General features: G+C 42.9%; 1 protein-coding gene across 6 annotated transcripts in view; it reads left to right on the top strand.

Annotated features, from left to right (window-relative positions):
• Positions 1-18,207, top strand: part of nbas (NBAS subunit of NRZ tethering complex) — a 294,693-nt gene that overhangs the window by 42,398 nt on the left and 234,088 nt on the right. For all 6 annotated transcript variants that reach the window (XM_062983871.1, XM_062983869.1, XM_062983865.1 and 3 more), the window contains exons 13-20: positions 530-593; positions 2,670-2,863; positions 4,306-4,563; positions 5,231-5,356; positions 5,860-6,011; positions 8,235-8,372; positions 11,678-11,756; positions 12,690-12,794. In XM_062983871.1, the coding sequence (XP_062839941.1) occupies positions 530-593; positions 2,670-2,863; positions 4,306-4,563; positions 5,231-5,356; positions 5,860-6,011; positions 8,235-8,372; positions 11,678-11,756; positions 12,690-12,794 (1,116 nt within the window). The remainder of the gene's footprint in view (positions 1-529; positions 594-2,669; positions 2,864-4,305; positions 4,564-5,230; positions 5,357-5,859; positions 6,012-8,234; positions 8,373-11,677; positions 11,757-12,689; positions 12,795-18,207) is intronic.

Raw genomic sequence — 18,207 nt, 5'->3', positions numbered from 1 at the left:
CCCCTTCTACACAGCTGTATAAAATGCACACTGAAGTGAATTATTTGGCAGTGTGGACTCAAGATAATCCAGTGCCAAGCAGATAATATAAAATTATAAATGGGTAATATAGCTGTGTGGAAGAGCCTTGAGTCTACACTGCCATATAATCCAGTGAAAATCAGATAATCTGTATTTTATAGGCAGTGGGGAAGATGCCTGAGGCCTAACTGTGCCTGTCCCCTGGGCTGAGTAGGTTGCTAGGAGACCAAGTGGGCAGAGTTCTAACTGGCAGCAATTGGATAAAAAACAATTATTCCTCTCCCTCTAATTAGGACTTTATTTTTCTTTTCTTTTTGTTGTATGAACATAGAGGCATGGATGAGGGGTTGTGTTGCCAAGTTTAGTGTTTCTGGGATGTGTAGTTTTGTTGTTTTGTCCTAGGCCGAATTTTTTTTATCCTTTTATATATATAGATATATATAGCATTTGAAGAGAGATACATCTCACTTACATGATTAAATATGTATGGTGTGTTTGTTTTTTGCAGCCAGGTTATGATGACATCAAGCCAGAATGGAGGCTCTCTCTTGAAAAGAGGAAAAAAATTAAAGGTTTGTGTAACGGTCTACTTACGATGTGTGTATGTGTTTGAGAGAGATAGAGAGAAAGAAAGGACCTTTTTTTCAAACCTAGCACTATCTGTTAATGTGTTAAAAGGTATACGAAATACAATATTAAAATGTCACATGTCATAGTTGCTATTGGCCCATGTTGATGATATGATGATTTTTCAAGTGTTCAGCATTTAAGTGCCAACCCCAGTGTATTACCAAAAATATGGCGTAGATGGGCAATTGTCTGATTCAGTATAGGGCAGCTTCTTATGCTCCTATGTGTATTTTTGTATATTTTTGACATACTAAAACTGAGTCATAATTTTTTATGACTTCTTGTTTTAAAAACCCTTGTGAAGCAGCCTATTTTTGGAACATGTGGGACCTCCTGTAATGTGTTGCTTCTTATTCCCTGCCTGTTTATTTGTACACAGCTTCAAATAGTTTGGCACAGAAGCATTGTACTGCTCCTGGTTGTTTTAGACCAATTTCTCCAACCTGGGGTCCTTTGGATGTGTTGGACTACTAAACCTCTCATCACCCACATTCAACACTGCATTTTAATCCTATGCACCTGCGAAGGACCAAGTTGTGCATGTCTTATTTAGGCTTCCTGCCCCATAACAATTTAGATAGACTAAATATCTTGGTGTCACCTTAGATCGAACACTAACGTATAGGAAACACTGCATGAACACCAAGCACAAAGTAGCTGCATGCAACAACATCATGCGGAAACTTACCGGCAATGCATGGGGTGCAGACCCACAATTAATAAGAACATCAGCCCTGGCCTTGTCTTACTCAATTGCTGAGTACACCTGTCCTGTCTGGCACTGAACGAAACATGCAGAATAATCACAGGATGCCTTAAACCTACACCTGTTGATAAACCCTACAAGTTAGCTGGCATTGCCCCCCCCCCCCCCAATGTGCAACGGGAAGTTGCTGCTAACTGTGAGAGAAATAAAGTGGAACATTGTGAAAGCCATCCACTGCATGACTATCAACTTCCTCCCACTAGACTCAAATCAAGGAAAGGGTTAATGAGAACCAACACTACTACTAATGTTCCTCCAACAACAGCAAGAGTATCCCTCTGGGCAGCTAAACCAGGCAATTCCAACTGGATGGCCCCCCATGAGGGTCCGCCTCCAGGGGCAAACTAAGAATGGGCAACTTGGAAGTCCCTAAACAGACTCAGAAGTGGAGTGGGCAGATCAAAAGACAATCTGGCAATATGGCACTACCTGGAAAAATCCTCCACCTTGAATGACTGTGGAGCAGAACAAACAATTCCGCATATGTATGCTTGCCCACAATGTCCTGCCTCATGTATGGAGACGAAGTTGTTTAAAGCTATGGACAATGCGGTCACTGTTGCCTGCTTTTGGTCTAAAACTATTTAGCTGCTTCTGATTCCTTTATTTCATCACTTTTTAAACTTATTTATTATGCAATGCTTTTGACACAAAATAATAAATTACATGTGTTCATCATATGATAAACTCCTAAGTTCTTCCATTGGGTGCTTCATTATACTTTATGGCTGGTAGCTATTCAACTGTCTGACTTTGCTGTGGATGAGATGTGGTCACTTGTCTGAGGCCACACTTCCTTTGGGGAGAAGTCATTTAAATATTTATCTCTTGAGGTCATGCCATATTTCTCAGCTGGTTGGCATTGATGATAGCTTCATCTGGATTCCATAAGTAATGCTCTGAGCATTTCCCAGAGAGACAAGTCTCACAGCAGGCATGAACAATGATAAGGTCTATAAATTTTTAAATGTCCACCCTCTTTTGTGTGAGCAAGTATGTCTAATATGCTTTATTTTAAAAATATTATATAAAAAGTCTGTCAGAATAATTAATTATTCCGTTCTGCTTTATTTAATCCAGGGATAATGGTAATTAAAAGGCTACTATTAAAATGTGGTGGAGTGAGACGTTAACTATATATCAGCATCACATAAAGGCAGTCTTCTGAATAGTTTCTTCTTGAATAATTGAAAGTTGCACAAGTTCTTTTTCTAATACTTGAAACCATTATCCCTCCTTGCCCCTCTTTTAGACAAGGAATCCCTTTATCCATTGATTGACGTAAATTGGTGGGCAGAAAATGCTGTCATCCTGGCTCGCTGTTCTGGTGCTTTGACAGTCTCATCAGTGAAGACCTTGAAAAACCTCCTAGGGAAATCTTGCGAATGGTTTGAAAGTTCTCCTCAGGTCACTTCTGCTCATGATGGAGGATTTCTGAGTCTGGAAGTAAGAAGCACATGCAAAGTCAAATACTATGATTTGTGAGAAATATTGTGACCCTTAATGTGTAAATGTTGCAACATCTAACTCCCAATATCTTTAAAAACAAAGCAAAAATGTTAGACTTCAATTCATGGGGGGGGGGGGGGCATTTAAGAATGGGCCAATTCAGATTTCCTGATGAATTGTGGTTTTTTGTGGCAGAAAAAAACTTCAATGGGCAGTAGCCCAAAAAAACTTCAATGGTCAGTGTTTTCCACTTTCCTGATGCAGCTGCCAGGAGGAAAACAAAATCTCTTACTTCAAAGTAAAGTTAAATCTGAACGCTGAAATGTTGTTATCATTCATTAAGCTTTTTGAAACAAGCAAGTTTCAGAGTCTGGGTTGATCTGAGCTTGTTGAAACAAACACAGTTTGCCTGTCTTGAATAAAATGAAATAATGCAAAAATGTAAGTGAAGGCTTCTGATCTTACTTGGTTGCTGAATAGTTAGGCAGGGAGTGTGTCTTGTGTGAATCAGCTGGAAGGCTCTAGTTTAAGTGGATTAAATGAATTAAGAATTGATGTCTGCAGAACTGGAGTATGACTACATTATAGGTCATTTCAGGGGTCTATAATGCATCTCCCTACTTCCATTGGATCTGAGGGTTTCTCATAGATTCCTGATACTTAATTATTTTCTTCAACTCAGCATTTCAGTAGCCTTTTAGGTAGAACTTCAACTTTACAGATACACTCAACTTAGATGAGGTGCTGGACAGTTGCTTTACTAAAGGAACGTTCACAAAATACAAAACAGAAGTCAAGTATTACAATCAACTTAACAGTGATCTGTTTTGCATAGGAGGTTTATATACAAGAACTTGCAGCATTAATGTGCTTTTCTTGGTGATTTATTAAATGATGTCTTAAAGAAGTCATTTAGTGAGCAGTGGCATTTTCCTCTGAAAGTGTGCTCTAAATAGTTTCTTAAAATACATGTTTTACAGTATGAATGTTAGCCATTAAATTGTCATTTTCCTCCATGTAATCCTCAGGATAATATAGCTCTATAAAAAGAACTAGTGAATTCTTTTAAGGAGTCCAGCATAATAATCTATTGATTGCACTCATTTTGGGATCAGCTCTTCAAAACTGTTGGTAGATTAAGTTCCCTAGGGCTCAGTTTCTTGAATCCCATGCTTTTAAGATATTCTTAAGAAATATTAATATTGAGCTAGTTCTAGTCCTTATGAATGCACTAGGTATCTACAGATGGGACAGCACTAATAGTCCATCCAGTATAATAACATGGCTGCTGCTGATAGTTTGAGAGGAAATTTATTTTCTGGTGCTGCTTTTGAATTCCCAACAGATTTGCGAATTGTAGAGGCTTTGCATCCAATAGAGTGCTGACAGATCTAAGTGTGATACATTATGCTCTTTGGTAAGAATTGGTTTTCTTGTAGTGCGAGGTGAAGTTCGCTCCAAAGAGATTGCGCTTGGATAGCAGACCTGGAGATGAAGATGAAGGAGATGATGACTCTGATTCAGATGATGAAGCCTCGGCCAAGGCTCGATACTTTGAGTATATTAAACAAGGCCTGTATTTTGTGACTGAAATGGAGAGGTTTGCACCTCCGAGGAAACGGCCACGCACGATTGTAAAAAATTACCATCTTGTGAAACTGAGGTCCACAACCCCTGAGGAGTTATACCAGAGAAAGGTGAGATCAAAATATGTGCTCCCCCTCCTTTTTTATGAAAATATTAATTGAAAAGGGTTAATTTATTGCATAACCTAACCCTTTTTTGTTACTATTTTGCTATTGAAGTTTTACAGTGAAGATTGCTGAGGGAATGGACATTGTTTCAGGCCATATGTGGCCTTCAGACAGCATACTGAGTACCTCATACTATGAGTTGCTTCAGTTGTTTTTACTCTTAGAAAACATACCTGGTTGGAGCATGCTTTAGTTCAAGTGTCTTCCAACTTTTTAAGAAGAGGGTCGATTCACTGTCCCTCAGACTGGGGCCGGACCATAATTTGTTAAAAAATGAGCACACTGCTCAGGAATTTGCACTACAAATGGCTGAGAATTTGTAGTGCAAAAACATGAAAGAACTATGCAGTATGTAAAATGAAGAACAATTTTAACCAACATAGGCTTACCAATATTTCAGTGGCAAGTGTGGGTCTGCTTTTGGCTGATGAGAGAGTCAATTTAATTAGGGTTGTTGCTGTTGTGTGCCTTCAAGTCATTTCAGACTTAGGGCAACCCTAAGAATGATTATACTCATTTTGTAGTATGGGACTGAACAAAAAATGATAGTTTTTGTTTTTCCTTCATTGTCCATGAGGCTTACTGTAATTTCTGTATGTTTTGTTTTTAGATTGATAATGAAGAGTATGGAGAAGCATTGTCACTAGCTCAAACATATGACCTTGATTCTGATCTTGTGTATCAGAGGCAGTGGAGGAAATCTCCTGTTAGCATTGCTTCGATTCAGGATTACCTGGTATGTCTTCTTATGGCAAGATAATGTTTTTTGGGGGTCCCTAGAGACAAGTAGAATTCCTGCTTTCCAAAGGGACTTGGTTGACTTTTCTCCTCTGCCAGTTCCTTTATACATCTCCTGAACTCAATTCCTTTGAAGGTGAATCCTGAATGACACTCCTGAGTCACATTTTTAATAGGACATTTTGGACTTGCAATGAGATAGAGAAATGGTTGAGAATTTAGTTGGGCTATCTTACATTTCCAGAAATCTTTTTCTGTTTCTTTTCTCGGGTCTGTGTATGGATCAAAACCTTTACATTTTATGCATTTCAGTCAGAAACTCATAGTTTGTAGGATTGTCTTGACCCCAGTGCAGAGGTCCTAGTGAGATGCTAGCAGATAGTGGAGATTATACCAGCCTAGACAAATGGTAGAATTCTAAGGCAGTTTCCTTTGTGAGTTCATAGACAGCTGTAATGAATGGCTTGTTTTCTCTCTTTTTCCCCCCGGTGGGGTTAACAGAGCAAAATTAATAAGCGTTCTTGGGTTCTTCATGAATGCTTAGAAAGAGTTCCTGAGAATGTGGATGCTGCCAAAGAATTGCTGCAATATGGACTGAAAGGGACAGACCTGGAAGCTCTCATAGCCATTGGGAAAGGAGAAGATGGTGGCAGGTTTGTGGGAGTGGGTTGCATTGTTTTTGTTTTTAAGCAAATTTAGTGACCGTTTTTTGAATAAGCAGTGCATTACAATAAGTTCTATAAAGCCAGTTTTGCTACCACTATTTTTACATTGCATCACACCCAGATTATTATTTCATCTTGTTTTGTTTTTTTGAAGACAAAGTTGAAATGTCATCCTTCTTTTATGAGATTTAATAAAACTTTGAAACAAGCTGTGGTCAGCTTTGACAAGTAAGTCAAAGTCTAGTCCTAACTAAGCAACAATATTTCAGTTCAGGCTGCAGTGGAAGGATGAGCATCCCTTATACAGAATTTTAATATCCAAAATAGTTCATTTGGGTGACTGAGCTAATGACACATTTGCTTTCTGATGGTTTGATGAATGTAAACTTTCATGCACAAAATTATTAAAAAATACTGTGTATAAAGTGACCTCCAGGCTATATGCATAAGGTGCATTTGAAGCAAATGATATTTGTGTTTAAATTTGGGTCCCATCTCCTCGATATTTCATTGCTGTACCTTTATCTAACCTTGTGCTCCTTTATCATGTCTGCGACACAGTCTCGGGACATGGAGGTAAAGTGCCTTTAACTTTGGAGCACCTTAATTAAAGCACCAGCAAGTCTTGAGCAAGTCTTGAGAGGAAGAGAGGGAAAAAGAAGTTCACAGAGGTATTGTAGTTCCCGGAGTTTGGAGTTTTCTATTTTGTGTTTTGGAGTTCTTTTTGTTTTCAGTTTATATAGTTTTAGTTAGAAACTCCTCAGCAGTAGGTGTTGTTTGCAGATTAACAGAGATAAGTATGAGGAACAAGGAGTAGGAAACAGCATACACAGCACAAGTAATGTGAGCAAACAACCAGGGTTTCTAAAATAATGTTGCTCACTGCTCAAGCTGGAGATAACTGAAACAGACTGGAGCAGAATGGGAGTAAAATAATATAAAAATATTAAAAGATAAAAGATAAACGATAAAAGTAAGGAAAACAATGACGATACCGGAGCTTAGCTGAATGCCTCTTAACTCTCCGGCGTCCGCCTCCCCAATCTCTCAGAGTATTTTGGATTTTAGAATTCTGGAGAAGAGATGCTCAACCTATAGTAGTAGTACTTGTTAGAGTTGTTGTTAAGCATGTAACAAGTGAAAGGTTGCCAATTCGAAGCCCAGGTCGAGTTGAGCACCTGACCTGTATGTATATGTAAATGCAGATATTCCAAAATTTTTAAAATCCAAAAAGTGTCTGCTAACGTTGTATACAACATTGAGCCTCTATGGGTTTTTGGTGTCTAAGAGGGGTCCTGAAACTAAACCACAACAGACATCAAGGTCCCACTCTAGCAGGAAAAGAGGAAACCTGCTGTACAGATGGGTTGGTTTAATAAAGGTTTGCAGAGCCTTAGCAGGGCTGTTGATGTCTTGGAGGTTGGTGTCTTGGAGGTCTCTCATTCACAGAACTTCCATACATCAAAGTTAACTTAACAACCAATCACAAAAACGAAACATGAGCACAAGAAGGTGATTTGTTTGCTTCATTAATACAATGTTGGATGTCTGACTAAAACAATTGTTACTTGAAAATATCTTTTTAACAGAGTAAAATGATTTTATATTTTGAGCTATCTGCGTAATAAATATAACATGGGAGTTTTAGTGACATGTTAATCTGTATCTAATTTCTAGTTTCCAGAGTAAAAACTGGTGATGGCACCTGTATCTTCAATAGTTGTGGAGAAGAGGGAATTACAGCAGATGTTTCTTGTCACACAGCCAACATCTCTTTTACCTGATTATTAAACTGGAGTCTTTTCCAGTTTCCAGTCTGGCTACCTGTATGCATGCACACTTTTAGGGGTACAATTTTTGCATCCGTTACCTAGCTGACTAGGGTAAATCATTTCCCCCCCTCCGTTTCACACACACACACACACACACACACACACACACACACACACACACACACACATTCTTTCTGTTTCAGATTTTTCTGTGTGACTGTAAACCTGTTTAAAATGCTAATACATTTGTATAAGATCTTGCTTCAACTGCAACTTATGGAAATCATTGTTTATCTTCTTAAAAAAGGGTCACAAAGGCATATGAAAGCCTTCACTTTGGTTGGGTACTTTTACAAAGCGGTTGTTGCAGACCACAGTGCAGAAAGCTTTGTTCTTGACTAGATAACCAATTTTCTATCCCCTGATGTTCCTTTTTCAGGTTTATTTTGCCAGGTGATGTAGACATTGATGAACTACTTTATGAAGAGTTCTTAACTCCTGAGGAAGAAGCAGAGAGTAGGAGAGAGCGGGAGGCCATGAAACATCAAGAACTTCTTCAATCAGTGGACTTTTCCAAGTAAATGAAATGCCAAGCTCAGTGTCCTTTTGTTATATTGCTAGGCTTAGACACATATAGTCCCCAAAGGAAGAATATATATATTTAATATATCTTACTTCTAATTGGTTCAAGATATAAATTTTTAACTGCCTGTGCACTTTGAAGGAGGTCCAGCTTATGACATATCGCGCTGGGATTTAAAATGTGAATGCAAGCTTTCTGACCAGTTCTTTATCTCATTTGGACAGATCCCTTGTTTTGAGCAGTTTGCTATAGAGAAATGCATTCACACAGGCACCTGAGCATGCATCAGATTCAAATGAAAGAGACAGAGGTATATGGTATCTACTTCAGTCTGCATTTCTCAGATATTTATCCCTGTTGGATGCTTGACCAAATAAGTGTCTTCTCAGTAGAATACATGGTTGGAAATGGGTCTAGAATTACACAGATTGTCCACTGTAGCAAGAGATTCAACCATCCACAGTCGGAAAATAAATATTTTTAAAAATTTCAGGAAGCCAACCTTGATTTTTCCATTTTTTAAAAGGACAGCCTTTATTTTACTTTGCCATTATATGTAATAGGACTTGAGCATCCATGAATATGGGGCTTTGGATTAGGGTAACAGTTCTGAAGCCAAACCCCAGCAGATACCACTATATATACAGGCAATCCCGAGTTATGAACAAGATAGGGCCTGTATGTTTGTTCTTAAGTTTAATTTGTATGTAAGTTGGAACAAGTACATTTTAAGTGTAACTCCAGTTGTGATGGAACTGTGTAAGTCCCAGCTCCACTTGTTAGGTTGCCACACCCACAGTTTGAGAATATTCACTTTTCTGTTAGTCTTACGAAGATGGAGCTTAAGGAAATCCCTCCTGGTTTGGATCAATAAGTTTGCCTGCCCCCTTTTCCTGGGGAAAGAGCCATCTTTAGTTTAGGGTTATTACCACCAGGGAATTTTGGAAGCAAGACATGTCTGTAGTTGGTCCCAGCGAGATCCAGGCTTGGACAAGCCATTTCAAGCCAATAACTAATTAACTAATTTAACTAATTTCACATCAATACCAGGCAAAATTCTGGAAAAGATCATTAAGGAAGTGGTCTGCGAACACTTAGAAACAAATGCGGTCATTGCTAATAGTCAACACGGATTTACCAAAAACAAGTCATGCCAGACTAATCTGATTTCTTTTTTCGATAGAGTTACGAGTTGGGTCGATACAGGGAATGCTGTGGATGTAGCGTACCTGGATTTCAGTAAGGCCTTCGACAAAGTCCCCCACGACCTTCTGGCAAACAAACTAGTAAAATGTGGGCTAGACAAAACTACGGTTAGGTGGATCTGTAATTGGCTAAGCGAACGAACCCAAAGGGTGCTCACCAATGCGTCGTCTTCATCATGGAAAGAAGTGACAAGTGGAGTGCCGCAGGGCTCCGTCCTGGGCCCGGTTCTGTTCAACATATTTATTAACGACTTAGACGAAGGGTTAGAAGGCACGATCATCAAGTTTGCAGATGACACAAAACTGGGAGGGATAGCTAACACTCCAGAAGACAGGAGCAGAATTCAAAACGATCTTGACAGACTAGAGAGATGGGCCGAAACTAACAAAATGAAGTTCAACAGGGACAAATGCAAGATACTTCACTTCGGCAGAAAAAATGGAAATCAAAGATACAGAATGGGGGACGCCTGGCTTGACAGCAGTGTGTGCGAAAAAGACCTTGGAGTCCTTGTGGACAACAAGTTAAACATGAGCCAACAATGTGATGCGGCTGCTAAAAAAGCCAATGGGATTCTGGCCTGCATCAATAGGGGAATAGCGTCTAGATCCAGGGAAGTCATGCTCCCCCTCTATTCTGCCTTGGTCAGACCACACCTGGAATACTGTGTCCAATTATGGGCACCACAGTTGAAGGGAGATGTTGACAAGCTGGAAAGCGTCCAGAGGAGGGCGACTAAAATGATTAAGGGTCTGGAGAACAAGCCCTATGAGGAGCGGCTTAAAGAGCTGGGCATGTTTAGCCTGCAGAAGAGAAGGCTGAGAGGAGACATGATAGCCATGTACAAATACGTGAGGGGAAGTCATAGGCAGGAGGGAGTGAGCTTGTTTTCTGCTGCCCTGCAGACCAGGGCACGGAACAATGGCTTCAAACTACAGGAAAGGAGATTCCACCTGAACATCAGGAAGAACTTCCTCACTGTGAGAGCTGTTCGACAGTGGAACTCTCTCCCCGGGGCCGTGGTGGAGGCTCCTTCTTTGGAGGCTTTTAAGCAGAGGCTGGATGGCCATCTGTCGGGGGTGCTTTGAATGCGATTTCCTGCTTCTTAGCAGGGGGTTGGACTGGATGGCCCATGTGGTCTCTTCCAACTCTACTATTCTATGATTCTATGATTCTATGATTCTAATTTGGGAACTCATCCAGCTATACTGACTTACCTCTGGTCAGTGACAGTCTGTGGGATTTCCAGCACCTTCAGCAAGGTGCCAGGTTTCAATAGGAGCGACCTGCTCTCTCTACCTCCGGTCTGACCACCTTGGGCATTGGGTGCCCCAGAGGCCCCTCTACCAGAGAAAGTGAGCAAGGGAAACTTTCATCTGTTCTTCATCTCCAGAATCATCCACAACCATCAACTTCAAGAACAACCAGTTACCTTCAAACTTTTAAGTATGGATTTCGTTGCGGGGAAATCAAGATAATGCCTGGGTGGAGATAGGCCCATGACCAATTAATAAATTAATAAATTTCTTGAAAGCAGTAGCATGGACATTGAGTCTGTGGGGTTTCTTGCTCAAACAGTAAGGCAATCTAGAATCCCCAAGCTGACAGAAAGTTGGTATATGTTAATGCTAAAGACATTTGTAGCAGCTCGGGTGCAATAGTACACCAGCCTTTTTTTTTTCATTTTGGACAGCACAGGGAAAGGTTAACTCCCCTGCAGCATTTGTTTTGCTCTCTGTACCCTTGTTCAGAAGATTTTACCTCACTTTTTGTCCCTGTGACACTTGGATTTTGAAAATGTTGGATTTTAGTGGAAACAAGAACTGGTGATAAAACGTCAATGGAGACGCCTTTTCCAATGATAAGTCTTATGGGAGTGAATTTCCCTTCCTAGGGGTGGATTTCTCTCACTTCCTGGTGTTTGTAACTAGGAGTCATATATAAATTAAATGTTTGTAACTCAGGGACTGCCTGTATATATTTTTCAGAAGATGTTTTCCTTATTGAAAAGGGCATCCAAATGTTTTATTTAGTGATGTATTTATTTATATAGTATTTTTAAAATACTCATCTTTACTTTTTGTTAAAAATAGACTGACTTTGGAACAGAAAGAACTTTGCCGCAGCAGGTTGAAACTTCTAACCTATTTGGACCGTCTAGCAACATATGAGGTATGGAAGATAGCTATTAAAGCACAAATCTCGTTTGATGGCTCTTTTCTTATGATCTATAATGACTTGATTTTTTTTTCAGTCTGATAATCTTATTTTCATATTTGTAATTGCTTTCAAGCATTTCATTTATTGTAAACAGGGACGCAGGCAAACACTATTGTTGCAGTGCAGCACATTTCCATTGTTTGAACAGCTGTGTCTCTGCCTTATCATTTGCATTCCAGCACATATTCTCCCCCTTGCTCCTTTTTAACCTTCAAAAACCTGCTTTCCTCTTCCCAAAATGCTGTTTTTAAAAATGTCCCAATATTTAATTTTTTCTGCTTTGTTTGTTTGTGTGTGTGTGTGTGTGCATGCATGTGTACACATACATCTGGGAGAGTAAATGTGTGAAAGCTGAGATAAAAATACGTTGGAGACTTCCCCAGTTTTGTGGAGTGACCAATTATTTAGAGAACTGGACTTACCAGATGGTAGTCAACCTTTGAAGTTGTTAAAATTGAAGATAGCTCACAAAAGGGTTTTGGTATGTATAAGTGAGCAATATATAGTGGTTTGAATGTTGGACGCAAACTCGGGGAACCACAGTTATAATTCTCCTAGACTACATCAGGTCACATTGTCTTAGCCTCAGAACAAGGTAGAGGCAACCTCCTGTGAATGAATTTTGTCAAGAAAACCCTATGATAAATTCACCTTGTGGTCACCATGAGCCAGAAATGATTTGAAGGCATACAAAAAGGAAAAATGGGGCAAGGACCTCATATCTACAGTGTTTCCTTATATCCGCAGTTGACCTGTTCTCTCTTGAATAGAACAGGAGAAGACTATCCTAGCAGCATTCTGGGTGATTGTGTGTGCCTGGAAATATTTACCATCTCATCTGATGAAGAGTTTTGAAAATATTTTTCAAATTTTCCTCTCCCTTAGGAGATCCTTGGGGGGCCGCATGCTTCTGAGCAGAGATATGATGCAGAGTTCTTCAGGAAGTTCCGAAATCAAAATATTGTTCTTTCGGCAAGGACATATGCCCGGGTATTTCTTTTTTTGAAACTTTCTAGTAAAGCATTTCATGCAGGGCAATGTTTTGTCAGATCTTACTATATGAACTACATTCCTTTATGCAATTACAGGGTAATCACATGTACCGTATTTTTCGCTTTATAAGACACACTTTTTCCCCCCCCAAAATAGGGGGAAAAAGTCAGTGTGTCTTATAAACGCAATATGACCTCACGTGGCGCAGAGAATGACATAGGTCTGGTTTCTGATGGGGATGAAAGCCAGAGGGCCCAAGGAAGGCAGAAATGAGGATAGGAAGCCTCGGAGGCGGCAACAGAAGGACGGGGACCTCCCCTCACGAGACCGCCGCCTCGCAAACCTCCCTCCGTCTCTTCTATTTCTTCCTCGGGCCGGCCTCTTCTGTCACGACCCAGGCTGCAGAGCACCAATAACCATACACAGAGGCCAGAATCTATCTAATATCTTTATTAAGGAAATATATAAAGTTAATAAAAACAAGTATAGGAAATAGTCCAGAAGTAGACCTTTCAGGAAAGGTCAAAATTAGTCCAAAAAAGCAATGTCCAATATGAAATATTAAGGTCCAAAGTTGTAATCCAATAACCGAAACACTCACTTGCCAAGCAAGTGAGGGGAGATGACAAGGTCCTTTAGTCCATGAACTTGAGCAAGGCTAGGAAATAACTTGATTCTTGGCACACAAAGCTTGATTCAAGGCAACAAGGAAACGAGGAGCAAGAACAAGATCCGTGGTAATTACTTGGCGAGGTCCGGGAAACAAGGCAAGATCCGGGGAGAAAACGAGGCTGAGAACGAAGGCTTGGAACAGGAACAAAGGCTTGAAAGCAGGAGTAGCTGTCCACACACGCTGCTCCGGTAGCTGACGAATTGACTCCGCAAGATTCCTTCGGGAGCAAGGAACCTAAATAGGCCTCGTTTTCCCACCAGAGAACACTTCTCTGGGGAATCAGAAACGAAAGTCAATCTCTGTGTCCAGATGTATGACTCCCTAAAATTTCTCATGGCAGCAGGCTTAATCATCTGAATGCTTTGCTGCAATTCTCAAACTCCTGCGATTAGCTTGTTGCACTCCTTTTTGCTGGAGATAATAATTACGGCGCGAAAAAGGGGGAGAACTCGACTCAGGGCTTGTTTGGCAGATTTCTGGAAGACAAGCCTCCTGCAGGTGCAAAGGCTCAATTTCTGGCTGGGATAGTTCCTTTTCTGGCTGAAATGGTGGAAAACCCAAGTTTTCCTCTTCATCATTCACAACAGCACTAGGAACGGGACTACATGGCCCATGAGTCATCACACTATCCCCCTCCTCAAGCCCCCTCTCAAACTGGGACTCTCTCCCCGAGGCGCGAGGCCGCGGCTTGGCGGGATAGGTCAGATGGAAGCGGCGGGTTAAATCGGGGGCATGGACTGTGGAAGCGTCTTCCCAAGAACGTTCCTCGGGGCCAAAACCCACCCAGTCAATGAGATATTGTAGGCGGCGGCGGTGAAAGCGAGAATCCAAAATGTCCTGAACCTCGAATTCCTCCTCCCCATCCACCAAAACAGGAGTGGGGGCCGGCCGGTCTGCATCAGGGCGCACACCTTCCGCCGGAAGGAGCAGAGAGCGATGAAACACTGGATGAATGCGCATAGAGCGCGGAAGTTGGAGTTTGAAAGTCACGGGGTTAAGTTGCGCCACCACTGGGTAGGGCCCAATGAAACGGGCATCTAATTTCCGGCAAGGGCGATGGGAGGGCAAAAAGCGAGTGGACAGAAGAACCCGGTCTCCTACCTTGATTTCGGGGCCCGGCTGGCGATGTTTGTCAGCGTGGCGTTTATAGTCCTCCTTGGCTTGGTCCAGTTGCTGGAGCAAAAGTTGTTGCACCGCTGTGAGTTCCTGCAGCCAGTCCTCTGCTGCGGGAACTTCTGAGGTTTCAATGACAGGAGGAAAGAAACGTGGATGGAAGCCGTAGTTTGCAAAGAACGGGGTTTCTTTAGTTGAAGCCTGGACCCCATTGTTGTAGGCAAACTCTGACAGCGGTAACAGGGAAACCCAATTGTCCTGCTGGTAGTTCACATAACAGCGAAGGTATTGTTCCAAAGTGGCATTGGTGCGCTCAGTTTGCCCATCCGTTTGGGGATGGTGAGCCGAAGATAAACGAGAGTCTATGCCCAATAGTTTTTGTAGTGCTTTCCAGAACCGAGAGGTGAATTGGGACCCACGGTCTGTGACCAAACTCTTGGGCAATCCATGTAATCTGAAAACATGTTGAAGGAATAGATCTGCAGTCTCTTTGGCCGTGGGAAGGCCATCACAGGGAATGAAATGGGCTAACTTGGTAAAAAGGTCCACCACCACTAGGATCGTGGTGAATCCGCAGGAAGGTGGTAGATCAGTGATAAAATCCGCAGAGATTATTTCCCATGGGTGGGATGGGGTAGGGAGGGGATGCAGAAGCCCTGAGGGTCTTTCCCTTCTTGTCTTGGAGCGCTGGCATACTGGGCAGGTGTTGACATATTTCTCCACATCCTTGCGGATCTTGGGCCACCAGAAGTCTCTTAGGATCAAATGCATGGTTTTGAATAGTCCGAAATGCCCTGCTGGCTTGCAGTCATGACACAGACGAAGTGCTTTTTCCCTGCCCGGTCCTGGGGGGATGTAAACATGATTTCTATAGCAAAGTAGCCCATCCTTGAGCGAAAAGGGAAAACGTAGCCCTTGGCGAAGTTGGTCTTGTGCCCAAGCATCTGCTTGCTGACTAGCCCTGATTTCCTGAGCACAAAGGGGCCCTGGAGTAGAGGGAGTTGATTCAATGGGAGTGGATTTGGTGTTTCCCACTGTGAGCGTGGCAAAGTTCTCGGGTTGTAGCAGCTGGGACTCAAAGGTCTCCTTGCGCCCTGCAGCGTATTCCGGTTTCCGTGACAGGGCATCTGCTTGCTTGGTCTGGGCTGGGGTTACATAATGAATTTGGAAGTTAAAACGTTCAAAGAATAAAGCCCAGCGTTGTTGCCTCTGATTTAGCTTGCGGGCAGTTCTTAGATGCTCTAGATTCCCATGATCAGTATGGACTTCAATGGGATATTTGGCCCCTTCTAACCAATGTCTCCAAGTTTCAAAGGCTGCCTTTATGGCCAAAAGTTCTTTTTCCCAAATAGTGTAATTTCTCTCTGGTGCAGTCAATTGACGGGAATAAAAGGCACAAGGATGGAGATGATCTCCCACTGGTTGTAGGAGTACAGCCCCAATCGCCACATCGGAGGCGTCCGCCTGCACGACAAAAGGGGTTTCAGGATCTGGATGCTGAAGGATTGGCTGGGACGTGAATAATTTCTTTAGTTGCTGGAAACCTTTCTCTGCTTGATCTGTCCAGCGGAAAGGCTGTTTCCCACGGATGCAGCTGGTGATTGGGTCAGACCAGCGGGCAAAGTCTGGAATGAACTTGCGGTAGTAGTTCGCGAACCCCAAGAATCGTTGCACCTCTTTCTTGTTGGTTGGCGCCCGCCATTCCAATACTGCTGTGACCTTTGCCGGGTCCATGGTGAGCCCTAGTGGCGAGACACGATATCCCAGGAAATCTACCTCTTGTAGATCAAAAGCGCATTTTTCCAACTTGGCATAAAGTCCGTGGTCCCGCAATCGTTGTAACACCATTCTGACGTGATTCTCATGTTCTGATTGTGATCTAGAAAACACCAAAAAATCGTCCAGGTAGATAATCAGGAACCGATCTAGATAATCCTGAAAGATATCATTGACAAAATGCTAGAACGTTGCGGGAGCTCCACATAAACCGAAATTCATAACCAGGGTTTCGAATAAACCGAATTTTGTCTGGAAGGCAGTCTTCCACTCGTCCCCTTCCCTGATGCGAACTAGATTATAAGCTCCTCGAAGATCCAGTTTGGTGTAAACCTTAGCCCCTCGAAGCCGGTCTAAGAGGTCTGAGATCAAAGGCAGGGGATACCGGTTTTGTTTAGTGATATTGTTCAATGCTCTGTAGTCCACCACCAAGCGTAGGTCCCCTGACTTCTTTTTCACAAACATCACTGGGGAAGCGGCTGGGGATTGAGAGGGTCTGATAAACCCCTTGCGGAGGTTTGTCTCTAAGAACTCCCTGAGAGCTTCTTGCTCTGGTTCAGTCAGGGAGTAGAGGTGTCCTCGCGGAATCGGGGCCCCCTCCACCAAGTCAATGGCACAGTCATAAGGTCTATGTGGGGGTAGTCTCTCGGCTTCTTTTTCATTGAATACATCCCAATATTCTGAGTACTTCTTGGGCAAGGTGATGATGGGTTCAGCGTCTGTGGCATGGCATACCTTGGCTACAAGGCAATGGTTTTGGCAATATTTTGAAGCAAACTGCAGTTCTCTGTTGGACCAGGAGATGCTTGGGTCGTGGAGTGTCAGCCATGGAATTCCCAAAATCACAGGGAAGTGGGGAACCTCGGTAACAAAGAAGGAAATCTCTTCCATGTGTTCCCTTATCCACATTCTGGTGGGTTCCGACCACTGGCTTACTGGACCTGTCTTGAGGGGGCGGCCATCGATGTCTTGCACCACACGGGCGTTCTTGAAGTCGTGATATTGTAATCCCAGAGAGTCGGCATACTCTCTGTCAATGAAGTTGTTTGTGGCTCCTGAGTCTATCATGGCATGGACCATGACGGGTCCTTTTTTTACTGACCACAAGGTGACCACTAGAAGAAATAGGACCCCGGTTGGCGGCTCTTGAGTGGGTTTTTTGACCGGGTTGGCGAGCCTCTCTACGCCCGGTCGCTGGCTTCCCCCGCCGGCTGTGCGCCAGCCGCCTCAGACGTCTTCGTCTCCGTGGAGGACGCCGCCGCCAGACGAGCGGCGGGCTTCCCTTTGGCTGGACACTCTCTGGCAAAGTGGCCCCCGTTTCCGCAGTACCAACAGAGATTTAGGCGTTGGCGACGGGCCTTCTCGGCGGCATCTAATCTGGGACGCACATTGCCCAACTGCATCGGCACCTCCTCGCTTCCTCTGGGGTATGGGGCTGGTGGCGGGGGTCTCCACACTGGGCGCGGCTGGACGCCGGTGGGAGCGGGAGGTCTCGCTCCGGTCCTACCGCTCTGGCCTCGGATCCATTGTCTTCTGTTGGCAATCATGACTTCAGCTCGTAAACATTGATCAATGAGTGCTTCAAGAGAGTGTGGAGGATCCACCTTGGAGATTTCCTCCAGCATCTCGATGTTGAGACCCTCCCGAAATTGTCCTCTGAGGGCTATATCGTTCCATCCGGTGTTATGGGCCAGCACTTGGAACTCGGCTATGTACTGGGACATGGGTCTGTCCCCTTGGGAGAGGCGCCGGAGTTTGTGGCCGGCTGCCTCCAAATTGTCCTCAATCCCCCAAGTCGCCTTAATGTGATCCAAGAATTGTTGCGCTGATCTTAGATGTGGGGAGTCT

Source organism: Anolis carolinensis, chromosome 1 (assembly GCF_035594765.1).
Source record: "Anolis carolinensis isolate JA03-04 chromosome 1, rAnoCar3.1.pri, whole genome shotgun sequence".
NCBI lineage: Eukaryota > Metazoa > Chordata > Lepidosauria > Squamata > Dactyloidae > Anolis > Anolis carolinensis.
This window is presented reverse-complemented; position numbering and strand designations above follow the sequence as displayed.